This window comes from Sus scrofa, chromosome 13 (genome assembly GCF_000003025.6).
Source record: "Sus scrofa isolate TJ Tabasco breed Duroc chromosome 13, Sscrofa11.1, whole genome shotgun sequence".
NCBI lineage: Eukaryota > Metazoa > Chordata > Mammalia > Artiodactyla > Suidae > Sus > Sus scrofa.
Genome location: NC_010455.5, coordinates 203,042,251 through 203,069,264, shown reverse-complemented (window position 1 = coordinate 203,069,264; position 27,014 = coordinate 203,042,251). Strand labels below are relative to the sequence as shown.

The 27,014-nt window shown below is 47.7% G+C and overlaps 2 protein-coding genes across 3 annotated transcripts in view; one reads left to right on the top strand and one right to left on the bottom strand.

Moving 5' to 3' along the window:
• The window catches only part of SH3BGR (SH3 domain binding glutamate rich protein), a 62,064-nt gene extending 39,374 nt beyond the window's left edge, over positions 1-22,690 (bottom strand). The window contains 2 exon segments of the mRNA NM_001244236.1: positions 11,883-12,068; positions 22,486-22,690. Of these exon segments, the coding sequence (NP_001231165.1) occupies positions 11,883-12,068; positions 22,486-22,530 (231 nt within the window). The 5' untranslated portion in view covers positions 22,531-22,690.
• The window catches only part of LCA5L (LCA5L, lebercilin like), a 56,717-nt gene continuing 53,768 nt past the window's right edge, over positions 24,066-27,014 (top strand). For both annotated transcript variants that reach the window (XM_005670355.3, XM_005670353.2), the window contains exon 1: positions 24,066-24,373. The gene's annotated coding sequence lies outside the window, so the exon portion shown is untranslated. The remainder of the gene's footprint in view (positions 24,374-27,014) is intronic.

The window sequence follows — 27,014 nt, the reverse complement described above, 5'->3', positions numbered from 1 at the left end:
AATGGCCAAGACATGGAATCAACCCAAGTGTCCACTGATAGATGACTGCATTAGAAAAATGTGGTATATGTACACAGTGGAATACTACTCTGCCATAAGAAAGAACAAAATAATGCCATTTGCAGCAACATGGATGGAACTAGAGACTCTCATCCTGAGTGAAATAAGTCAGAAAAAGAAAGACATATACCATATGATATCACTTATATCTGGAATCTAATATATGGTACAAAGGAACCTTTCTGCAAAAAAGAAAATCATGGACATGGACAGTAGACTTGGGGTTCCCAAAGGTGTGGGAGGGACTGGGAGCTTGGGGTAAATAGATGCAGAATGTTGCCCTTGGGATGGATCAGCAAAGGGATCCTGCTGTGTAGCACTGGGAACTCTGTCCAGTCACTTATGATGGAACACGTAATGTGAGAAAAAAGAATGTATACATGTATGTGTAATTGGGTCACCATGCTGTACAGTAGAAAAAATATATATATATATAAATTTAAAAATAAAATAATAAAAATTTTAAAAAAGAATTTCAGAGGACTGAAGAAGAGTTTGTCAGTATTTGTTTCTTGCTGTTATCAAATAGATATAGAAAAATAACAAGTATGAAATGGTTTTTCAACTTCCGGTTACATGAGTGTGGCAGATTAGATGCCTTGGAACACTGTGCTGAAAAGAAAAAAGTTAAGCCAGATTAAGGGGGGAAAAAAGCATAAATGCCTTGCTAAGCTGGTACCAAAAAAAAAAAAAAAAAAGAGTATATTCAAGTGAGATCAAGAATCCTAGGAATAAGCACACGCCAAGGCCCCCATCCAGGCTGAACGTTTCCTACCAAACCAGGAGATCCCTATCTTCCACCCTGATGCCACAGAGAGAAAGAGGGAAATGGTAAAGCCGATAAAATACACACATACACACGCACATAATAGACATATACATGCATACACATATATACATGTGCACAGACACACGTTTATAGAGATCCAGAGAGGCACGTGTACATACACACATGTGCATACGTGTACTTACATATATATATATATGCACACACACGTATTGATACATAGACACACATACCTGCACATATATAATATACACACATACACACACCCCCGCCAGAACTCCAGTGAGGGCTCCACCCTCGGCGTAAACATAAACGAGAAATAACCCTACTGTGAAAAACAGAATGGAAGAACATTTGCCTGGTTCAACTCCGATGCTCAGTGACAGAGAAAACATTCTTCACTGAGAATTTATAACCATGAGCCAGAACTTATGAGAGTTTGGGATCCAAATTCTCACGACAGGTGCAAAACAAAAAATCTTCCAAGGAAATCAATGTAAAAGATGCTATCTTTTCGAGAACTCCCAGGAAACTAGCAGAAACAAATTCCAGGCCTCGAAAAGTATTCACAAATAACATAATTTTTTTTCTCTCTTTTTTTTTTTTTTTTTTTTTTTTTTTTTTTTTTTTTTTTTTTTGCCATGGCAGGCAGTGGCTTAATGTGCGATCTCAGTTCCCAGACCAGGGATTGAAGCCAAATTAAGAAAAAAAAAGCATAAATGCCTTGCTAAGCTGATATTTAAATTTTTTGTTTTCAAAATGGTGTTCCAAGGGATTGAACCAGGGCCACAGCAGTAAAAGCACTGAACCCTAATCATTAGGCCACCAGGGAGCTGTGGTGTGGGTCCCAGATGAGGCTCGGATCCTATGTGGCTGTGGCTGTGGTGTAGACTGGCAGCTGCAGCTCAATTCAACTCCTAGCCTGGGAACCTCCATATGCCACAGGTGCAGCCCTAAGAAGACAAGAAAGAAAAAAGAAAAAGAAAGAAAAGAAAGAAAGAAAGAAAGAAAGAAAGAAAGAAAGAAAGAAAGAAAGAAAGAAAGAAAGAAAGAAGGAAGGAAGGAAGGAAGGAAGGAAGGAAGGAAGGAAGGAAGGAAGGAAGGAAGAAAGAAAGAAAGAAAGAAAAGAAAGAGGGAGGAAGAGAGATGATGGTTTATTTTGTTAAGTAGGAGAATTTTGTAAAATTGTCAGCCACCATCACCATTTTTTTCATGAAACTGAAAAATTTATTTTATAAAAAAAAAGTGGCAAAAATGTGCAGCTCAGAAAAGTTCCACTCCACTCAACCTCAGTTCTGATGGCCAAATAAAAGTAAACAAGAAAAAACTTCCTTTTTTTTTTTTTCCTTTTTCTTTTTAGGACCACATCCGCTGCATATGGAAGTTCCCAGGCTAGGGGTCGAATCTGAGCTGCAGCCACCAGCCAATACCACAGCCACAGCACCACTAGATCCAAGCTGCATCTGTCACCTATGCCGCAGCTTGTGGCAACATCGGATCCCTTAACCCCCTGATCGAGGCCGGGGATCAAACCCACATCCTCATGGATAATAGTTGGGTTCTTAACCTGCTGAGCCACAAGAGGAACTCTAACAAAAAACTTCTTAGAGCAACTGAAAATGTGGCAGTGACCTCACCCAGCGCCTCAAACACCAACGTTGAGGTCTTCCTTCTCCTGGAATCACTGCCAACATTAGTTTCATTTACTTTTTTAATTTCTTTATTATAGTTGATTGACAATGCTCTGTCCATTTCTGCTGTACAGCAAGAGCGACCCAGTTGCTATCATTAGTTTTGAAGTGTGACCGTCCCTTAGCTCAGGTTTAAAAAAAAAAACACTTAGTATTATCTATTAAGGCTAAACATACTGAGCGTGAGGACCTAGCAATTCCACTTCTACTCACAGAACCTAGAGAAACCCACATGTCATGAGACCTGTGGGGAATAATTTAGCAGCACTGTTCTGTAACAGCCAAAAACCAGAAGTCACACTGCTATGGTCTGGATGTGTGTCCCCTTAAAATTCTTACGCTGGGAGTTCCCGTCGTGGTGCAGTGGTTAACGAATCCGACTAGGAACCATGAGGTTGCGGGTTCGGTCCACCGCCCTTGCTCAGTGGGTTAGGGATCCGGCGTTGCCGTGAGCTGTAGTGTAGGTTGCAGATGCGGCTCAAATCCCACGTTGCTGTGGCTGTGGTGTAGACCGGTGGCTAGAGCTCCGATTAGACCCCTAGCCTGGGAACCTCCATGTGCCGTGGGAGCAGCCCTAGAAATGGAAAAAAGAAAAAAAAAAAATTCTTACGCTGAAGTCCTAACCCTCCAAGGTGATGCTATCAGGAGGTGGGGCCTCCAGGAAGTGCTTAGGTCAGAAGGGTGGGGCCCTCGTGAGTGGGATTAGTGCCCTGACAAGCAGAGACCTCCAGAGCTCGGGCAGCCCTTCCACCCCGTGAGGACACAGCAGGAAGGTGCTGGCTGTGAACCAGGGGGCCCTCATCAGAACTCAACCACACTGACCCCTTGACCTTGGACTTCCCAGCCTCCAGAACTAGGAGAAGTAAATCTCTGTTGCTTATCAGCCACTCAGTCTGTGATTTGTTATAGTAGCCCAGACAGGATAAGACACCCACCACTGTCCATTCTGGAGCAATGAGAATGAATAAATTGTGACCACTACATACTGACCTGGTTATATCTTTAAAATATGCTGGTGAAAGAAGCAAGTCAAAGAATACACAGAAAGCTCAAAAACAGGCAAAACAAAACAATATACCGCTTAGGTATGTACACATGGGAAATAGAAGAAAAAGGAGGAGGGAGCTGGGCGCCATTTCTGGGGATATGACACTTTTCTAACCAAAGGTGTGCACGTGCTGGCTCATTTCTATTATACCCCTTTAAGCTACATGTTTTATCCTCTACAGCACATCTCGTAATAAAACGTTAACAACATAAAACAGCTTGTTAGGAGTTCCCACGGTGGCTCAGCGGGTTAAGAAGGCAATATAGTACCAAGAGGATGCCTGTTCAATCCCTGGCCTCACTCGGTGGGTGAAGGATTCCCCCCTGTGGTGAAGGCTGTGGATGAACCTCGGATCCAATGTGGCTATGGCTGTGGTGTATGTAGGTCACAGATGGCTCTCCGATCCGGCGTTGCTGTGGCTGTGGTGTAGCCCTCAGCTGCAACTCTGATTCCACCCCTAACCAGGGAACTTCCATATGCCGCAGGTATATGTGGCCTTAAGTAGAAAAAAATGAAAAATAACATAGCTTGTTCGGTAACACCAGTGTGCTGAGAACGGCCTTAACTGGCCGAGCATCCTGTCCCCCTTGCAGCCCTGAGTCCCCAGAGGTCCTGGCCCCTCTGCTGAATGGTCAAGGTCCCCTTGGTATCCAGGGCCGGGTAGGTGCCCCCGCCCTCACCTGGGCTAAGATGCACAGACGCCAACTTGGCACTGCTGCTTGCAGTGAGTATTCCCCTGCCAGGCGGGTAACCTGGCCTCCACTGTGCCTGGCTTCCCATCCGGTGTCTCCTTTCTCCATCTCACAGCTGTCTGCCATGCCGTGGGCATAACATCTTCATCTGTTCTGCCCGGAGCAGCAGGAGTACCGGCTGGCAGGCACTGAACTACCTGACACCCAGTCCCCTCACTGCCCTGGTGCAGAGAAGTCCACTGCTGTCCTTGAGTCTCCTCTGCCATCACCCGCTAGGACATACGGGTGACCAGTTAAGAGTCCGCAGAGTCCAGGGACTCAACTTAAATAGTAGCGTTATTCTGATGGTTCCCAACTCAATCAAGTGGGAAGATACACTGACTCTCAGATTGATGTCATTTTTTTTTTAAGGGCGAAGAATAAGGTGTGGCATATGGAGGTTCCCAGGCTAGGGGTTGAATCAGAGCTGCAGCTGCTGGCCTACGTTGCAGCTCACAGCAACGCCGGATCCTTAACCCACTGAGCAGGGCCAGGGATCGAACCCACACCCTCCTGGATGCTAGTCGGGTTCATTTCCACCGAGCCACAATGGGAAGTCCCAGATTGATGCCATTTTCAACCTGACCTATCTTTCAGAACTGTTGAGTTTTCTTTTAAAACCAGAACCTACAATACCAATCCTTACCTACGTTCTGGAAACAAAGCCCTCTGCCTCACTAAGAGTATCCACAGACCGCAGAAAAGCCAAGTTAGCAGAGCTGCTAGTGAGGTTGACTACCCATACCCCTCTGCAGGCAGAACTGAAAAGAATTAATGACAGTTAAATATAAAATAATTTGTATGCTTATCGCATTAGCGCCGTACTTTTAATAGGAAAATACATCTTTCAAATACAAGCCTTTTTTCTTACTCGGGAAGCCTTCTCGTTTTCTTTCCCAATTAAAATGAAAAGCATTGTTAGATCACAGCAAAACAGAGTAAGAAGTGCCTCTGAGGTTTTATTTTTATAGCAGAAAATAACTGCAAAACTTTTGCCTTGGGAGTTACCATAGGTTGAAAGAAAAATACTTCAATATTATCTCTACTGTAACCAGGCTTGATTGAAAAGGACGGTGAAAATAAGCAAAGGTAAGAGACTGAAAATCCGACTTTCACTGGAAAAGTACGAGAAGAGAAGATGAGGCATTCTCGTTGGGGCTCAGCAGGTTAGGAACCCAACTGCCAAACGGGTTTGACCTCTAGCCTCGCTCGGTGGGCTAACGACCTGCCTTGCTGCCAGGTGCAGCATAGTTCACAGATGCAACTTGGATCCCGCGTTGATGCGGCTGTGGGGTAGGCCGGCAGCTGCAGCTCTGATTTGACCCTTGGCCTAGGAACTTCCATGTGCCACAGGTGCGGCTGTTAAAAAAAAAAAAAAAAATTAAGAAAACATGAGATTGGAGTTCCCGTCGTGGCGCAGTGGTTAACAAATCCGACTAGGAACCATGAGGTTGTGGGTTCGATCCCTGCCCTTGCTCAGTGGGTTAATGATCCGGCGTTGCCATGAGCTGTGGTGTAGGTTGCAGACGCAGCTCGGATCCCACATTGCTGTGGCTCTGGCGTAGGCTGGTGGCTACAGCTCTGATTAGACCCCTAGCCTGGGAACCTCCATATGCCATGGGAACGGCCCAAGAAATGGCAAAAAGACAAAAAATAATAATAATAATAAAATAAAATACTGTTTAAAAAAAAAGAAAACATGAGATGATTCTTTTAATGATTTTAGAGTGCAGAACAAGTTTCTAAACTAGGAGTGTAGGAACCATCTTAAAAAAGATTAATAAATCTGTCTATCCAAAAACAATGTTTAAGTCCTGCACTCTAAAAAAAAAAAAAAAAACACTTTGAAAAGTCAAAAGAAACATGGAGAAATATTTGCAACACCCATGGTCGTGAAAAGACTACTTTGCTTCATAAGTAAAGACTTAAAGGAGTTCCCGTCCTGGCTCAGCGGTTTACGATCCTGACTGGCATCCATGAGGATGCAGGTTCCATCCCTGGCCTCGCTCAGTGGGTTAACGATACGGCGTTGCCGTGAGCTGTGATGTAGGTGGCAGACCCGGCTGGGATCCCACATTGCTGTGGCTGTGGTGGAGGCCAGGGGCTATAGCTCCGATTCAACCCCTAGCCTAGGAACCTCCATATGCCGAAGGTGTGGCCCTAAAAAAATTTAAGAAAAAATTTTTTAAAGTAAAGACTTACAGACTTTCATGCAGAGTGAAGTAAGTCAGAAAGAGAAAGACAAATACCATATGATAGCACTTATATCTGGAATCTAATATACAAAACAAAGGAATCTTTCTACAGAAAAGAAAATCAGGGACTTGGAGAACAGACTTGTGGTTGCCGAGGGAGAGGGGGATGGAGTGGGAGGGACTGGGAGCTTGGGGTTAATAGACGCAAACTATTGCCTTTGGAATGGATTAGCAATGAGATCCTGCTGTGAAGCACTGGGAACTCAGTCTAGTCACTTAGGATGGAACACGTAAAGTGAGAAATAAGAATGTACCCATGTATGTGTACCTGGGTCACCATGCTGTACAGCTGAAAAAAAAAAAAAAGAAAAGGTAAAAAAGAAAGAAAGAAAGAGAAAAAAAGACTTAAAAACCAGTAAACAATACCTGGAACCAAATAGAAAAAATAACAAGTCATAGAAAAAGAAAAAAACAAACCACTGATTGCATATCAAAGACAAAAGGATGTTCAGCCTGATTCATTAAAACAGAAATCCAAGTCCGAGCCGTGAGGATGCATTTTTCATCTAACCGGTTGGCAAAGATCCAAACGTTGGCATAGGCTGTTGTCACCGTCACAGGGAGCCAGCCACTCTCGAATCACATTTGAAGATGTAAACAGATGCAACTACAGGGTGGGTTCCATGTCTACTGAAATCTAAGACGCGTAGATGCTCCAGCTCAGCTCACCTTCTCCGAGTTTATCCCACACAGAGGCTCAAACTGAGTACAGAGCTCTGTGTGATCAGGAGGTTCCCTGCAGCACGGTTTGTAGCTGAGAAAAAGCCTGAAAACAACCTGACTGTTCCCCATCACAAGACCGTGCCAGTACATGGTGGTACCTCTAACGGGACATCGTGCAGTAAGGCGTGTATGTACAACCACGCCATGAGCTCTGAGATACGGTTATTAAGTGAGAAGAACAAAGTCGGGGCAGAAGTGAGTAGCCTAATGGGTTAAAGATCCAGCTTGTCTCTGTGGTGTTGCCGGTTCAATCCCCAGCCTGGCATAGTGGTTTAAGGATCCTGCTGTGCTGCAGATGCAGCTCGGATTCAATCCCTGGCTTAGGAACTTCCATATGCTGCAAGTGCAGCCATTTAAAAACAAACCAAAAAAAAGTGTATGGCATACACCCTCATTTTTTGTTTTGTTTGTTGGGGTTTTTTTTCTTTTTGTCTTTTTAGGGCATCCTCTACAGCATATGGAGGTTTCCAGCCTAGAGGTTGAATTGGAGCTGCAGCTGCTGGCCTACGTCACAGCCTCAGCAATGCCAGATCTGAGCCTCATCGGCTACCCACACTGCAGCCTGCAACCACGCCAGATCCTTAACCCACTGAGTGAGGCCGGGGATCGAAGCTGCATCCTTATGGACACTAGTCAGGTTCTTAACCCAATGAGTCACAATGGGAACTCCCACCCTCGTATTTAAGTAATACAGAATTGTTAAACATATAGAAAATTTCTGGAAGGCCAAGCAAGAAACTGCCAACATTGGTTGGTCACAGCAGGACTGTCTACATAATTTGCAGGGCTTGGTGCAAACTAAAAGCAAGGCATCCTTTGTTCAAAAATCATTATGAATTTCAAGACAGCAATGGTTGGGAGCTCTGTGGAGAGGGGCTGCTGTGACTTCCCAAAAGGCAGGCCCCTGCAGCCAGCCCGTCTCAGAGGAAGGAGCTAGAGGACTCTGAAATGAGACAGAGAATAGTCTTTCCGGCAGGCAGCGTTGGAACCATTTTAATTTTTCTGTGTGTACACATATTAATTTTATTGATTTTTCAATTATTAAAAAAAATGGAGTTCTGTCGTGGTGCAGCAGAAACGAATCCGACTAGGAGCCATGTGGTCGCAGGTTCGATCCCTGGCCTCACTCAGTGGGTTAAGGATCCGCTGTTGCTGTGATTTGTTGTTGTTGTGTGTTGCAGCTCTGATTGGACCCCTAGCCTGGGAACCTCCATATGCCGCGGGTGCGGCCCTGAAAAGACAAAACAAAACAAAATGTATAAAAAATAAAATAAAAATTGCCACCACTGAAACTGAGCAGGGCCCAGTGGGGCTCCGGGGCACAAGTCTTTCTGTGCCCCCTATTTCTTGCTTTTAGGGAATAAGCTTCAGCCTCCATGACCTTCCCTGAGTCCCAAAGGGCAGGTTCAAAGAGCTGCGGATCAGGGAAGGGAGGGGATGCATTGATAAGAGAGGAAAAGTCGAGAGACCATAGTGCAGCCTTGGGGCAGGTGCCCGGTTCCCCCTCAAGGCATGTCCACAACCACACCTCTGAGCGGCTTCTGCAGAACTAAAACCCCCAACAAATGACCCCCACAGAGGAGGACCAGCAGAACCGGTCCTGGAGCCACTCAACACCAACGTAAAAGAAGAATGCAAGCTTGCCTCTCCCCTTGATCCTTACCTGTGGCCCTACTGTCCACTCCCAAACGATAAAGCCACTTCCTATTCTCTCTCAAAGGAGGGCACAGTCTTTAGGGCATGAGCCTGCCATGGCCTCCTTTGCCTGGCAAAGCAATAAAGCGCTTCTCTTCTCCTTCGGCCCAAACCTCAGTCTGCACGTTTCTATCTGGCACCAGTGGATAGAGTTTCAGCAACACTACCCACCCCCCGCCCCCAGAAAAAACACCCTGATTCTCCCTTTCCCTATCCAACAAGAGCCACAATTCTTAGAAATTCAGGTCAGGGTGGATGGAGGTCAGGGGTCTGGAGGGGGCTCTTCCTCACAGAGGAAATGCACTCTACGTGGTCGGAGGCCCCAGCTTAAATCCACAGGAGAGCTGACCTGGATTAGCATATGTTCCCCTAAATACATGCTCACACCATTAACACTGCTAGATGGGAGTTCCCGCTGTGGCTCAGTGGAAAAGAACCCAACTAGTATCCATGAGGACGCAGGTTCCATCCCTGGCCTCGGTGAGTGGATTAAGGATCTGGCGTTGCCTTGAGCTGTGGTATAGGTCGCAGACTCAGCTTGAATCACAAGTGGCTGTGGCTATGGTGTCGGGACGCATCTGTAGCTGCGATGAGACCCCTAGCCTGGGAACTTCCCTATGCTGCAGGTGCACCCCTAAAAAGCAAAAAAACAAAAACAAAAACAAAAACTGATAGACCATGATGGAAGATAATATAAGGAAAGGGCTGTGTATATATATATGATTGGGTCACGTTGCTGTACAGCAGAAATTGGCACAACACTGTAAATCAACTGTACTTTAACGAAAATTTTTAAATAAAAATTAAAAAAAAAACTGTTTTGAAAGCACACCCACAGGACCTTGCGCCGAGCCTCTGAAGAATGCCAACATGGCCCTGAAATTCATACGGCCCTGTACTGTGCCCCCGAGAGCCATGTCCACCCAGAACCTCTGGAAGTGACCTTATTTGGACATAAGGATGTACGCACACTGGAGTTAGTTATGAGGCCATACTGGACTGGAGTGGACCCTACTGCAGTGGCCACTGTCCTTCTAAGAAGGCCGTGTGAAGATGGAGGCAGAGATGGGCAGGCCCCGTCAACAAGCCAGGGAATGCCAAAGGTTGCTGGCAGCCCCCAGGTGCCAGAGGAAACCATGGAAGAAATGTTCCCTCGGAGCCTCCAGAAGAAACCAACCCTCTTGACACCTGATTTCAAACGTCTGGCCTCCAGCACTGTGAGAGAATACATTTCTGTTATTTTACGGCACTGTGATGGTCAGTGGTCATGACAAAGTACCACAGATCGGGTGCCGTAAATAACAGAAATATTTTGTGGGTGCAGCAAAGTTGGGTTCTGCTCTCCTCCTGGCTTGCAGACCGTTGTCTCTGGCTGTGCGCTCACAGGGTGAGGTGAAAAGAATTTTTCTCTTCTTCCTATTAGGGCACGAACCCCATGATGGGGGCCCCACCCCACCCTCCTGACCTCATCTAACCTTAATCACCTTCCAAAGGCGTCATCTCCAAATACCATAGCACTGGGAAATAGGACTTCAACAGACGAATTGGGGGGGGGAGGACACAAACACACCGTCCAGAAGAACCACCAGGTTTGCAATGTTTTGTCATATCAGCGCTAGGAAACTGATACAAACCCCAGACAGCAAAACCATTCCTGCTTCAAAGAAGAGGCCTGAACACTTTTCTATAAATAGGCAGAGAGTAAATATTTTTGGTTTTGTGGGTCAAAGAGTCTCTGTTGCAATTGCTCAGCTCTGCCATCGTGCAAAATCCTAGGCACTAGGTGAGTGAATTCGTGCAGGTGTGTCCTTAAAACTTGATTTGCCAAAGCAGGCAGCTGCCGGCCTTGGCCCTCGGGTTTGATAACACCTGCTGCAGGCGAGAAAGGCAATAATAAAGAGAAGCTAAGCTAAAGGACCCTCCGTTTTGTGCAGCAAGAAGAGAAGAGGTGAGTGGAGGTTCCATCACGAGGCTCCAGCCTTCAGAAACCTCACAGCCCTGAGCAGTTCCCTCCACCTTCCAGAACCTGCCTGCTGCATCTGGAACATGGCCCAGAAGACTTAGACCACCCCTAACGTAACTTCAGCTCATGCTCTAAAGGCCTGTGTACTTTGAAATGCTTTTTTGTCATGATTTGATGTATGAAGTAGAATCTGTGAACTGTAAGAAAAATGTGATTTTTATGGCAAATTGATCTATCACATGTATAAAATCAAATTGCTGTTATAATCAAAATGTCCAGAACAGTTTAGGGTTTTTGTTTTTGTTTTTGTTTTTGTTTTGGGGGGGGGAGGTTGTGACATTTATTTCTCCCAGTTCTAGAGGCTAGAAGTCCAAAATCAAGGCACCAGCAGATTCAGATTCAGTGTCTATGGAGAGCTCACTTCCAGGTTCCTAAGTGGCCTTCTTTCCTGCTGCGTCCTCAAAAGGAGGAAGTGTGTCCAGAACAGCTTTTCAACTATTTAGACACATGGACACTGTTTTCTTGCATCTGTAGTAGGACTTCACTTCCACAAATCATCCTTCACCAAAGTGAAAACTTACCCTGTGTCTGGGGGGTGCAAGTAGGTGTACCCCGCAAGGTTGATGAGAATGTCTTTCCAACTACATGTGTGTTCTGTTTGAACAAATGACCTCAATTCTTCAAAATAAAATAAGGAACCCAAAAGGTTCCCAAGAACGTCTGCACTGCCATTTTATCGTTGCCATCATTGTGTAAATCTCAACGATTGACTCTTCTCGATGGATCTACCACCCAGGTGTGGGAGGGCAGAACTAGATCAGGACCTGAAAAACGTCAACAGACTCGCACGCTGCCTCAGAACGGATCTGCTTTCAACAGTTTCTGATAAACACACATGCAGAAGAATTTTCCAAGAGACCAAATCTCACCCCACAATACTGTTCTTCGTTGAAGATCTGGGGAGGCAGAGGGATCCCATTTTGAGGTTTCTTCTCTCCAGGAACATTCTCCCTCATCCATCTCCTATTGTCTTCATCTCCAGCAATATCGAATTCCTTAAAGTCGATTTTATTCGCTTCCAAAAAGCCCACTACTTCTTGCTGTTTCTTCCTAATCTGGTCAACAATAGAGAAAGATTATTATTAGGTTGGTTTGGGGTTGGCTTGTTTGTTTTTTGGGGCTGCCCCCCACGGCATAAGGAAGTTCCTGGGCCCGGAATGGAATCCAGGCCACAGCTGCAACCTAAGTCGGATCCTTTAACCCACTGCCCTGGCCTGGGGATTGAACCCACACCTTCCCAGTGACTGGAACTGCTGCAGTCATATTCTTAACCCACCTTGCCATGGTGGGAACTCCATAATGAGACTGTTTCTAAAAACTATTTTGCTTATATTGACATTCATTAAATCCTTTCTCTATACCATGCACCACAAATAATTTTGCTAAGTATTTCAACAAAGAAAACAACAAAATCACACCGTTTTTTTTTTTTTTTTTTTTTTGTCTTTTTGCCTTTTCTTGAGCCGCTCCCGAGGCATATGGAGGTTCCCAGGCTAGGGGTCAAATCGGAGCTGCAGCCACCGATCTACGCCAGAGCCACAACAACATGGAATCCGTCTGCAACCTACACCACAGCTCACAGCAACGCCGGATCTTTAACCCACTGAGCGAGGCCAGGGATCGAACACCACAATTTCATGGTCCCTAGTCGGACCCGTTAACCACTGCGCCATGATGGGAACTCCTCACACCTCTTCATTTTATAGGATCAACAGAGGAATCATTTAAATTCTGAATATTTAATATCATCAATGTTTAAATCAGGGCATAATCAGAGTTCCCTGGTGGCTCAGCGGGCTAAGGATTTGGCACTGTCACTGGGGTGGCTTGGATTGTTGCTATGGCTCAGGTTCGATCCCTGACCTGGGAACGTCCACATGCCATGGGTGCAGCAAAAAAAAAAAAAAAAAAAGGCAGAATCAGCCCATTACAAATAGAGGGGCTCTCACCAGAGCTTTTATTTGAAGTCTTCAAAATACTACTAATTCTCTACCAAGCTTTAATGCCAAAAAATAAATAGGAATAAAGTAGCTTTAGAAATAATACAGGATACTGAAAAGCCCACATGGAGATGACTGGAAGGCAAAGGACAGAAAAAAAGCTAGAAAATCTGGTGGCTATGTCTCCTACATGGACGAGAAGTGCAGTAAAAATAACCCTGTTCCCCCCACAGATTTCTCCCTTTCTGCTCACACTCAACTCTTTAACTGAGATCCGAGCAGCAGGAGCACCTAAGACAGAACATCCAAGGCCCCTTTGGTCTATGGTTTCGTACACAAGGCCTGTGCCCACCAGACTCCACATCTGGGGAAAGCAGCCATCGGCAAAGCTTGGCCCTCCTTCCCCAGAAACAGTGAGTGTCTCCGGTCACTGAATTCACTCCCAGAATGCATGACGCCCTTGCACAAACTGGTAAACAAGCTTCAGCAGCCTCTGTGGACCCCACTGTAAGCGCCCTGGGAGAGACTTCACAGTGATCAACTGAATGAACCAATCAAAACTTTTTCTTTTTAATCGTTTTAGGGCCACACCCACACGCCACAGGGAAGTTCCCAGGCTAGGGGTTGAATCGGAGCTGTAGCTGCTGGCCTCCACCACAGCCACAGCAATGTGGGATCTGAGCCACGTCTGCGACCTACACCACAGCTCACAGCAACGCTGGATCCTTAACCCACGGAGCAGGGCCAGGGATCAAACCCGCATCCTCATGGGTGCTGGTCAGGGTCCTTACCACTAAACCATAACAGGAACTCCTGAATAAACCAATCAATACTGATTTATTGGTTCTCTACTCTGCACAAGACATGGGGCCAAGCTCTTTCACGTGAATAGATTCATGAGCGGCTTATTTGAGTGAAAAAGAAATCAAGAATTTACACTTGTACCATCTAGGTATAGAACATGCCGCAGATGATAAAGAGGTAAAATAGGGTCACATCTTAAAAGATTAAAATTTTATTTTTATTTTTTATTTATTTATTTTGTCTTTTGTCTTTTTAGGGCTGCACTGGCAGCATATGGAGGTTCCCAGGCTAGGGGTCTAATCGGAGCTACGGCTGCCGGCCTACACCACAGCCACAGCCACAGCAACACCAGATCTGAGCTGCGCCGTGACCCGCACCACAGTTCATGGCAACTTTGCCAGATCCTCAACTCACTGAGCAAGGCCAGGGATTGAACCCGCAACCTCATGGTTCCTAGTCGGATTCATTTTTGCTGAGCCACGATGGGAACTCCTTAAAATTTTAAGTTAGTATTTTCTTTGACATGAAAATATCTAATATTTTAAATCCTCTGAATAGAATATTGTCTCATAATGAAAACAGTCATTGAAAATGTTTTAGGGAGTTTCCCAGTGGCCTAGTGGTCAATGATTCGATGTTCTCACTGCTGTGGCTCTGGTTCGATCCCTGGCCAGGGAACTTCTGCAGGTGTGTTCCCCTCCCAAAATGTTTTAGGCCCCTTGTAATTTTCACATAAGTTTGTTATCAACAACGGGACTAACCAGACCTTGAGGATTCCAAACAAATGCTGTAAAAGGTGAAAGCCCATCCCAGACTTAAAGTCTAGATTCAAATCCTCTTTTCGTGAAACCCAATTAACTTTGTAGAGATTCATACACAAAAAATTTTCATTTCATTCATTTTTGCCAAAATGAACAATTCCATCAATGACTTGTATACAGTGTCTCTTTCTTAATATAAGGAAAAGTATATTATTATTAATATAAGGAAAATCCCTAGAAACAAATCATCGCCAAAACCAAATTTTATAAACCATATACAATTTGGTTTGAATGGCGACCTGACTGTATATATATTAATTACAAATATAATATAAATTAGCATAATTTAAATTTTTAAATTAATATAGAGTAAATACCGATTAGATACAACATTTTGTATATCAGTTACCTATACATATATGTATAAAGGGTAACTCCTTCTTTACTTTTAATTAACATTTGTACGATCCACATAATAAAGATAATGCAACTGAGGCAGAAGGTAGATGGGCTGCGAACAGGTGGGACGTGTTAGGCTGAGTAAACCAGGCCTGGCTTCTCTTTGATGGGTCAAGGAGAAAGTTAATGGCAGGAGCTGAGCTCTGCTGGAGTAGAGAGATAAGACGACCGCATCCATCACTCTGGGGGTCAAGGAGCGCTCCCCAATTACACATGATCAGTAGGACTGCTAGGGGTCAGAAAGGGAGGGGGCCCAGGCCATACTAAGTCCTCATACCGTCCCAGCACCCTTTGCTCTGGAATGCATCTTGGCCAAAGGATGCACACGCACATCAGGGAGGGGCCTGGGTCCAGTCAGGTGGGAGAAACAAAACAAGGCAATTGGCCAAAGGAAAACAAAGACCCGGAAGAGCTGTCCTACGTGAGGGATTTAAATCCCCTCTCTGGCCCGCTCCTCACTCAGGGGGTTGCGGGCACCCACACTCCTCTTTAGGGTGTGTGTTCCTGCTTTGCTTCGGACTTAAGTAAACCTCTCCTCTGGGCGCTCCCCCACGTGTTGTCCTGTGTCTCTAACAATAAACTGTACACCTATTTTTGCAGTCTTTGCCTCCTTGAGACATTCTTGCTTTCCACAGGGGGCAAGATTTGGCGCAATTCTGTTTTAGCCTCTGGTTAGTCCAGGGGCCAGGCGTCCTGGTTTTCACCCAGGCTGCCCAGGTTCAGTTCCTGAGCAGAGAATGAAGATCTCGCTTCAAGCCATCCCTCACTGCTGTCTCCCTGAGATTACAACGAAAAGCAGGAGATCAATAAATTAAAGGCTGCTCTCAGCGACAACACGATACTTAAATCAGTAAGACTCAGGCCTAGATGCATATGTCACAGTTTAGGGCAAGCAGAGACAAAAACATTAAAACACATACAGAAAGGTAGGCAATGATGGGCTTGCCCATAAGCCTCTGGCAGAAGCACTCTGGCACACCCCTGAGTGTCACATCTCTCAGAACCAAAGGATGGGCACCACGATCGCTCCACCAATGTGCCCTCCCCCAGGGGCAGGCTGATGTAAGCCAACCCCCGACCACCTGCTCCTCCTCTCAGAAACTGTGCTCTAAATCCAGAGCTTCGCAGCGGAATGTCTGAATATTACCAAAATCCCACCAGGCCTGACGACAGGTGGTTGGACTAAATTACTGTTTTAATTAATCATGTTTTCTCTACACACTTTCCACCTTGTCCATCATTATTCATGCCACTTTCGAAATTACTTACTCCTTTAGGTATCTTCAGAGACAATGTTGCTGTGCGAAAGAGTAGTCTTCACTGCAGATGGGCTTACTTTTAACTAAGTAGTCAGAAGGCAATATTCTTCATTCCGGCCAATCCCCTGTCTTCCTCTCTTCTCAAATACCCTCCCGGGGGGCCCAGCCTGGCTGAGGTCCCCTGCCACCTCACCAGCATCATTTCCACCTATTTTTTTTTTTCTTGTCTTTTTTTGCTATTTCTTTGGGCCGCTCCCGCGGCATATGGAGGTTCCCAGGCTAGGGGTTGAATCGGAGCTGTAGCCACCAGCCTACGCCAGAGCCACAGCAACGCAGGATCCGAGCCGCATCTGCGACCTACACCACAGATCACGGCAACGCCGGATCATTAACCCACTGAGCAAGGGTAGGGATCGAACCCGCAACCTCATGGTTCCTAGTCGGATTCATTAACCACTGCGCTACAACGGGAACTCCTTTTTTTTTTTCTTAATGGCTGCACCCGCAGCCCTGGGCCAGGGATCAAATCTGAGCCAGAGCTGTGACCTCTGCCAGATCTTTAATCCCACAGCACTGGACTGGGGATCGAACCCATGCTGCCACAGAGACAATGCTGGGTCCTGACTCCCTGCTGTGGTGCAGGAACTCCTATTTCCATCTCGATTAGTCATGCCTCAGGGAGACAGGCTGGAACCTGGAACCTGGGACCCTTTGCTGCTCCGATTCAACCCCTGGCCTGGGAACCTCCATATGCCGTGGGTGCAGCCCTAAAAAGACAAAACATATATATGTATTTCTCAGCACCCCAGCCAAAAAAAGAGCAGAAAAATAAAATCTGCCCCTCCGTCCTCCTCAAACACCAATCGTTATAAACCAGGTCCAGATGCACCTGGACAAACACCTCTTCCAGCAACGAAATACAAAGAAACTAAAAGGGATTGAAAAAGAACTGGGTGCAGATGGAGTTGGGGCAAACAAGATACAAAAAGACCCCTCCCCGCCCCCCGCCCTCCCCCCACTGCCGCTTCTGAAGAGCCAGGAGCAGAAGCAGGCTACTGGGCATGATCCCCGCACACAGCACCACCAAGGGGGTGGGCAGACAATCTAAGCCACCCCTCCGGCCCAGCCCTACCCGTACCCCATGTAAGGAACCAGCTCGCCATCCCCTCTCAGGGAGTGAGCCAGGGAAACTCTTCCTTGTTTTCACCTCCCCCTGTGCAGGAGGGCCCCCTATAAAGCCTTGGCTGCATTTTCTGGTCTGGCCTCTTATCTATTTCTATTGGTTAAAGAGGCCAAGAACCCTGGTCAGTACCATCAGGACTGAAGGTGGGATGGAAGAGGATTTTATTTCACAATTTCTGAAGAAATCAGGACCATTTTCCCCAAATCCTGTCTTAAGTTTTTTCTGCTGGAAAGTCAAAGAAAGACAGAGAAAAACAGAAGAGGAAAATCTGTCCACTATAAGTCCTCTCGAGACAAGCCATCACACCCAGGGAAAGCCATCACACCCACAGGAAGTTACCCTACTGATGGGTGCATGATACTGTGTTAAATTTTATCTCTTGGAGTTCCCGTCCTGGCTCAGCAGAAACGAACCCAACCAGTATCCAGAAGGACGCAGGTGCGATCCGTGACCTCACTGAGTGGGTTAAGGATCCAGCGTTGCTGTGAGCTGTGGTATGGGTCGCAGATGAAGCTCAGATCTGGTGTGGCTGTGGCTGTGGTGTAGGCCAGTGGCTACAGCTCCACTCTGATTCAACCCCTAGCCTGGGAACCTCCATCTGCCGTGGGTGCGGCCCTAAAAAGACATATATATATATGTCTCAGCACCCCACTCAAAAAAAGAGAGGAAAAATAAAATCTGCTCCTCCATCCTCCTCCAACACCAATCATTATAAACCGAGTCAAAAGCACGGCTCCCCCAGAATTCCCTTGTGGTACAGCAGGTCAAGGAAGGATTCAGTATTGTCTTGACTTCTGCCTGTGCTGGAGAACGGTCTTAGGACGAGCCCAGAGGAGGGAGAGGGGAGCGGGGAGCATGTGAGGTCACCTGGCTGTCACGTGGCCTCTGCCCACCCTTTTGCCCACTTGAGTGGGGGCGCCCTCCCCTGCAGTCCCCCCACCTTGGTGGTTCCTGGTTCAAGCAGCCCCACTAGATGCTCCCTAACCCCCACAGTCAAAGTGCAGCTTTTCTCCACGCGGCCTCCTAAGCTGACCCCAGGGACACGGCATCAGCCCCCAGAAGGCACCTCCCCTCTCTGGTTCCAAGGGGAGGGGCGTGCACAGCACCCCAATAGCCTTCGGCACAGATACCCTCCCCTCGCCCCTCCCAGCCCTTCTCCCCTCTCCCTCTCCAGGGCACCATGGCCAATGCTGCACAGGCTGCACCATCCATCTGGGCAGCCCCTCTGGGGTCCTGGGTGACTGTGTCACTTGGAGCCTTTGGGACCTCAGCGGAGGCTCAGATGGCTGTTTTCCTATCCTGTTACAGAGACTCATAAGAGAGCGTCATTCTCTTAGAGAGCAGAGAGGGGGAAGAGAGGATTGAGAGTTTGGGGTGGGCAGAAGCAAACCACAGAGAATGGATAAACCAGGTCCTACTTACAGCGCAGGGAACTATATTCAAAATCCTATATCAACCTAACGGAAATGAATCTGAAAATGAATGCCTACATACGGATGAATGAATCACTTGGCTGTGCACCTGGAACTATCACAGCATTATAAATCAACGGTACTTCAAGACAAAGATTATTCTTGAAGTTCCCGTCATGGCTCAGTGGTTAATGAACCCGGCTAGCATCCATGAGGACATAGGTTCAATCCGTGGCCTTGCTCAGTGGGTTAAAGATCCGGCGTTGCTGTGAGCTGTGGGGTAGGTTGCAGATGTGGCTCGGATCTGGCGTGGCTGTGGCTGTGGCGTAAGCCGGCAGCTGCAGCTCAGATTTGCCCCCTGGCCTGGGAACCTCCACATGCCTCGGGTGCAGCCCTTAAAAATAAATAAATAAATAAAGTTAAAAAAATAAAGTCTCATGCTCTGTCCTGAAGTCACAGGCCACTGTTGGTTACCGCGATGCGTCAGCGTGATCTCTGGGTCACTCACTTGGCACCTCTCGTTTATTGTCCTGTACAGACAGTCAGGAAGCTCTCCAAACGAGGTCACTGTACTGCAGTAAAAAGCAGGCTGCCCTGGAGGGAGAGGTGACGTGCCTTTCCCTCCGGGCTGGGAAGCCTGCTGTCGGGGCAGGGGCTCTGTTCCTCCACGGTCTCATCTGCAAAATGGAGAGGAGGCTGCCTTCCCCCCCAGATGTTGGTGAGAACCAAGAAATGCGTGGAAAACCGTCCTGCACCACAAGTCAAGAAGCTGTGCCCTCAGGCACCTGGCAGGCTGTTATCTCCTTTACTCGTCCTGAGGGCCCTGCCAAGCAAGAATTCGGATCACCATTTTAAGATAACAGAGCCAGGGTACCAGGGAATTAAAGAAGCTTCCAAGATGCACATCCAGATCCATCAAATTTGAGAGCCGTGTTTTTCCACTATAGTTACATTCCATCAAGGCTGGAAAAAGGGTTGCAAAAGCCCAGAGTCACCACTGGAGTCTGTCCTTAAGGATGACAGTTCAGGGGCTGTGTATGCTGAAAACGGTGAGGACTGGCCTCTCTCCCTTTGTCCCCCCCACTGCCCGCTGTGGCAATGACCTTCAGGAAGAGAGGAGGGTCAGACACGGAGGCACAGACTTCTGCGCTCAAATCCCCTGTAAAGTGGGACACACGTAACCACGCTTTGGCATCAATGGTTAAAACAGTGATATGACACACAGCTGCACGTGTAATCCTCATCAAGAGATTACGACTGGTGTTTTCCTTCTTCATCTATTTCATGCATCCAACAGATGCCATAATGCTCTCCCTCTGATAAGGTTACAGGCTAGGACCCATTCTTAAAGTACACAGACGGAAGAAGTACGCAGTAAAGGTTTTGTAGACCCAACACCATACAGACACAGCCTAAGTCCTGGCAGCTGCTCTGGCTTGGCCTGCAAAGAAGCTTCTGGAACTGCCCCAGCCAGGAAAAATCATTAGCACTGACAGCATGGGTATAATCAGTTCTCCCTCTTTAGGGTAAGACAGAAATGCTTCCATGTAAGTGCTTGAGACAATTCTTCTGAAACCCCATCACCGATGCAGATCTGCAAGCACTCATAATAATTAAAACAACTTCGGTAATATTAACTAACATTCATATGTATAATAACCAAGTTACAACAATTATAAACTTAGCGAACCATAGCTAACAATTATAACACTAACTACTGATGATAGTTTTTATTAAGCACTTGACACCACACTGGGGACTCCATGCCTATTGTCCCCATGCCAAGTCCTCATGACAATGCGATGAGAGAAATACTATTTTTGTCCTCATTTTACAGATAAGGAAATTGAGGCTTAGCAAAGTGAAATAATTTTTCCAAGGTCACACAGTGCCAAGTGGCACCGAGACATGTGCTTAGGGCAGCAGACTGGACTTGGATTTTCCAAGATCCTGGAATGATCAGTACATCTCCGGGTCCTCCCAGGTTAACGAAACCATGCTCCCAACTTCAAAAAGGTAGGACATGAGATATTCCTAAGAAATCCACACATTTGTGCATGTCTCCAGAAGGATACATAAAGCCACTCAGACCTGGTCTACAGGATAGGGGGAAGATTGGCAGGTGAGTAGCAGAAGTTTCCAGCAATGAGCATCAACAGCATATCTGAAGCCCACTAAAGCCATTTTCTTCACACACACACACACAAAAATTGTTTCACCTAATGAATCCAAAAATATTCTTTTTTTTTTTTTAACAGCCACACCTGCAGCATATGGAAGTTCCTAGGCCAAGGGTCAAATCAGAGCTGCAGGTGCCTGCCTACCCCACAGTCACCGCAACACCAAATCCAAGGCGCATCTGCGACCTACTCTGCAGCTTTCAGCAACTCGGGATCCTGTACCCACTGAGCGGGGCCAGGAACCAAACCTGCATCCACATGGACACAACGTCCAGTACTTAACCGCTGAGCCACCATGGGAACTCCCCCAAAACATCCTTTTTGTAGATCAACTAAAAGTGTCTGTGGTCAGCAGCAGCCACAAAGGATTCTGCAGTTTTACACTTGGAATTTTGCCTCATTGTTTTCTGTTCAAAGACCTTCAAGAGATCACTATACAGTTGCCATCAGCTCTGCTCACCAGGGACAACCAGGCTCTTTCCTCTGTTTTCCTCTTATCCCGTCTGGAAACCGCGTGAACTTTGCGGGGGGAGGTGGCATTCAGGAGCTGCCCTTAGGACTGTTCCCTGGGCCACCCACCCGCCTGGAATCATCCCGAGCTGAGTGACCACTGAAGCCCAGGCTGCAACCTGAGAAGGTCCAGGGACCAGATATAAAAGGAAACAGCCCCGCTGCAGGTCTCCCGCTTTCAGGACTAATAAAACTGTTTTCTCTCCACAGCCTCTGAGATGCTAAAATGCTGGCTGAAATCTCAGTCCCAGGCAGACTCTGCAGGTTCAAGCCTAAAATCAAAGCCTGAACTATTTCCAAGGAGAAAAGCCCTTCCTTTACGCGAAATCTGACCAAGCGATGTTATGGGGGGGTCGACTTTTCACGCCTATTTTTGGTCCGTTTGAATTCCTGGCATATCTAAATCTGGGGCCTTAGAAATGTTTGTTCTGGTCACTGCGGTATCATTTTCCTCAAATAATAGCATTACACACGCTAACTTTACACTTTTTGTTACAGTTACATGATATACACAAGTCATTGCACCCAGGAGTCATTTTAATAATCTGGTCCATCATACGCTCCAAATATTTTTACATTATGTGCAATTTTAAATAAATCTGACAGAAGGAACGGCAGAAACACTCCACACACCAAAAAAGTCCCTCTGATTCGATCATAGATACATATGCGATACAACAGGACTGAAATCACATGTTCAAAGTTCTAGCAGCAACACGCCCCCTTCCTGGACTCCCCTTCCACACCCAGCTACCCCGGATCACACATTTCACACGCTAAACACCATTCGAACCAAGGCCGAAAGCAAAGGGCTCACAGACTGACTGCCGAGCCGCGTTTACTTACGCCTGAAAAAAGAAATTTAAGGCCAGCGCTGGGTCATACCGGCTCCTTCTATTCCAAGTCTAAGATACTCAGAAAGTAGGACAGGAAGACAAGCCCCCCCATTCCATCAGACACCTACCGCTATGGACCCAGAAGATGTGGCAACAAACACTTTGATAACCATTTTGAGAGTCTGGAAAGAGGGCTCCCCCCAACACACCCCTGCTAGGGGACGCGGCGCTAGACAAATCCTGACAGTGACACAGACAAATGCCAGGTGGGGGCTGGCGGGGGCCCAGGGCTGTCTGAGCTCCTGCCTCTCCCAGGAGAGGCCCAGGCATCTCGGGCTCTCCCCTCCATTGGCTCGGGAATATTTGGGGATCTGTCAGGAAAATAGTTGATTGGTTGGTAAAAGCAGCCACTGGACGCTTTCCCTTATCACTTTAACAGCCCGACAACAGTCCCTAAAAGGCAAGGCTGCGCTCTGCACCAATCAGAGACCGGCGGGGAGGTGTCTCGGACCGGAGGGAGGTGGGGCCCGGGTACCGGAGGAGGAGGAGGAGGGAGGAGGAGGGAAGGGCTCTCGGGAGCCGGAAAAGCCCAGAAAACACCGGCTCGGTCCCGGAGGAGGCTTTGTTTACAGGGCTTCTGCCAAACGAACCGGAAGGGTCAGAACAGGCACCGAAGCCTTTAAACAAATACAGAGCGCGTTCCTTCCTTTTAATTTTTCTGACACATCTGTTTACAAATCAAATGAATCGTCATACAATAGATTCCGTTAAGAGTGGCCTGTGGCCAGTTTTCTCCCTTTGCCACCTGTTCCTTTTAAAGAACCGGAGCTGACAAGCCGAGGGACCGTGTAAGGTTTCACTGACATCCCAGACCCGGCAGGGAGGTGGCGGCTGGCTTGTCAGCACCCATGACTTCAACAAACAAATTGTCTCCGCTGTTTCAGAGACCTTGGGGCGGGGTGTGGGGGGGGAGATTAATGGTCTGTTGGTAGCAGGCTCCCTCATCTTATTTGTATAGATGTTTGAATTGTGTTCAAAGTTAGATTTTGCTGTTGTTGTTAAAAATCTAGTAAGACGCCCAAAAGCTAGCCACCCAACTCTTCGATGGGTTCCAAAACCAAGATCAAGGGTGTTAGGGGCAAACGAAGGGAGGATATTTAGTCCTCTTTAGAGAAATGAGTCTCTTTTTTAAGTCCCTTGCTGCTCAAGGAGGAGGTGGCTATGGCAACCTGGAAGAACGCATTCTAACTAGGAGTGACCCCTAAAATTAATCTACAAGGACATTCAACAGGGCGTTGATACAATGGGAGGAGGAGGAAGAGGAGAAGAGAAATAGTGCTAAGCTTCGTTAATGATGCCAATGTATCACTAAAAATTCTTACGCAATCACTTTTTAGCACTTGTAATTCCATGATCTTGGTGATTTTTACATCTTCTTGTACTTTCCTGTACATTGTCAATTTTCTACACCAAGCATGCATTGCTTCATTGTCATGGTTTTCTCCTTTCACCCAAGAAATCTATCTTTACACAGAGAGGTTAACAGGAGCGCTCAGCTCTCCATCCACGCCCCTCCCAAGCTAGGAACCAGACACGCGCAACGGACTCGGATTCAAAACACCCGGTGCAAGGGCGAGGGCTAACCGGCGCGCGAAAGAACCGCGGGATCTCCGAGCCTACGGGGACGTCGCGGGGCCGGCTCTCTCACCCCGGCGCGGCCAGGGCGCCACCGAGGTCCCGGGCCCTGAGGAGGTGCAACCTGAGGCTCCTTTGCAAACGCCTACGCCGCCAGCTCACTTCTCTCTCAAGGAGGAATCACGTGGAGCAGGACTCTCCCCCGCCCTAGACCGCCGGAGCCACGCACCACCAGACGGGGTCCCAGTGCGCGTGCGCGCAGACTCGCGGCTCCGCCCCTCCCGGCAGGTCCCAGAAGGCCCAGCGTGCCAGTTTCCAGGGCAACGCGTCAGCGCCGGGAGGCCGCTGGGTTAGCGCTGCAGCCGGAGCCGCGCGCAACAGGTAACCGCCGCCGCGCCCTGCAGCCCGAGGCCTCCGCCCAGCCCCAGCCGAGCCTCCTGCTAAACTTTCCGAACCTTAACTTACAGTGTCGCCTGGTCACTCAGCTGTAGCCCCTGCCCAGCTCGGGCCTCGCTGCCTGGCTGTACTCGAGTTGGTAATGTAGCCAGGTCGTCAGGCCGCTTCCTCCTGCAAAGTGCAGCCTGAAGAGCCACTGTCGGCGTCCTTCTTCCCTGCTCGGCCAGTGACCGAGCCCACGCAGCACACAAGCCCACGCTGGCCCCGGGACCCCGACCCGCCCGCACGCGGTCTGGCTGCTGGAGGAACTGGGGCAGGGCCCGGCTGGGAGCCGGCGCGGGTGCGGCCAGGGGAGCGGCCAGGCTCCAGTCACCCCACCCGACCCTGTACCCCGGTCACGCTGGGGTCGATGTCACCCGCCCACCCGACTCTCAGGCTTTCGCCGTCATGTATCTCTTATATATGAATCTGATAACTTCACTTTTGCTCCTACCAGCTTTCTTTTGCCGTGTTTTCTTTTTTTCTTCTCCCCTTAGCGCTGACACGCCCCAATCACCAAACCGGAGGAAATCTGAATCCTTTGTTTGTTCTGTGTTTGTCCCTCACCTACTCACCTCGACCTTGGAACTATGTCCACGGTTTCCCCGGGGTGCTTTAACATTTCCTTGCCACAGGTGTGCCATCCGGTGACTTTTTGCAGACTAGTTTTTCACTGCCAAACACGACCTTGAACCTTTTTCTTTTCTAATCTGTTCTCCCTTTCTAGTTAAATTTGTCGAGTCTCGTGGGCTCAAAGCGCAGTGAACCTCTCTTGTCTGTCTCCATCCCTGACCCTCCTCTGACCGTGAGACCAGTGTCTGCCTGCCCATATCTCTACTTAGATGTCTAAGGCATCTCCAGCACAGCAAGTCCAGAACGTTGCCTTACACCTGTTCCTCCCTTGCTGTTACCCACCCCAGTAACTGGAAACCATTCTCCTAGCCGTCTGGCCCTTGGTGTCTTTCTTGACTCCCATTCTGTCCCTTCTCGTGTCAGTCTGTCAAGACATCCTTCACAAAGTACCCACACACCAGTCATTTCTCCCAGCCCCACTATCACCACCCTGGCCCAGGCCTGGATAATTTCTGCAGCCTCCTAATTGCCTCGAGTGTAGACAGTGTACTCTTTTCCCGTTCTCTGTTCTTTCATGTGACTAAGGTTTTTTTAAAAGGATATGAATTTTAAATTTTCCATAGGTAAACTAGCACCGTTTTTAGTATGTATTTCGAGAATTGTGACTTTATTTTTTTTTATTTTATTTTGCTTTTTAGGGCCACACCTGCAGCATATGGAGGTTCCCGGACCAGGAGTCAAATTGGAGCCACAGCTGTCGGCCTCTGCTGCAGCCACAGCAACACAGGATCTGAGCCGCATCTGCGACCTACACCACAGCTCACGGCAATGCCAGATCCTTAACCCACTGAGCAAGGCCAGGGATCAAACCCACAACCTCATGGTTCCTAGTCAGATTCATTTCCACCGCACCACAACGGGAACTCCAAGAATTGTGACTTTTAAGCCAAGTGGACAGAGCTACATAAGCACCCTACAATTAAGCTAAAAAGTGAAAGATGCCCTTTAGCTTTCCAAGGTATATGACAGTGACTCTGGATAGAACTATGGCTAGAACTTTAAAACTGACTTTACGGAAGAATAAAAGAATCCACAGACTTCTTCCAAGTGAGGAAAAAAAGTCACATAGTCATTTACCTTCTGTTTGTTCTGTACTCTCTTTTTTGGCTTTTTAGAGAAGCACCCAAAGAGGTAAGTTGAAATGGAGACAAATGAGCATCACTGTGCTGATGACTTTGACAATAAGGACCTGGGCGCTGATGCTCCAGTCACAGTGATGCAGCAACAGAGAAGACGGTCCCTGCCCTTGGGGAGTTCATCCCCCTCCCCCCCCCCCGCCCCGGGACACCTGTCCCCTTGCCACCCGCAAAGCCCCAGCCTCTGTTTTCTCTTTTTCCCTTGAATGAAACCCCGACTGACCGAAGTTACAGTAGGGCAGCTGCAGTTGGCAGAGGGACTAATGGGGCGTCCTGCTCGCCCGCCTCCACCTGTGCTGTCCCTTCATAGCGACTTCTAAAGCCACCTCCTAGGACTCTCCATTCTCTTGCCTGTGTAATCACCTCTTCCTCCTAGACTGCTCGTTCTGTTGGCTTTTAAACATGCTCAAGGCTCCCATCCCAAAAGAAAGAGAAAAAACAAACTCCCTCGACCCCAGGTCCCCTTCCTTTTCCCATGATTGCCCAATTTCTCATGCCCCTCGACCGGCAAACTTTTGTAAAGAATTTTGCAAAGAATGGCCACGGTTAGTGTGTCCGCATTCCCCGCCTCCCTCCCCAGCCCGTTCCAGGCTGCCGGCTGCCACCACCTCTGCCCTGCAGCAGGAACCCGAATCGGGCCTTCCCACACCTCATCCTTCGCAATCTCTTGGCCTATTTTTTAAATTATAGTTGATTTACAATGTTGTGCCAATTTCTGCTGTACAGCAAGATGACCCCATCATATATAGATGCACACATGCTTTTTCTCATCTCATCTTCCATCCTGGTCTCTCCCAAGAGACTGGATAGAGTTCCCT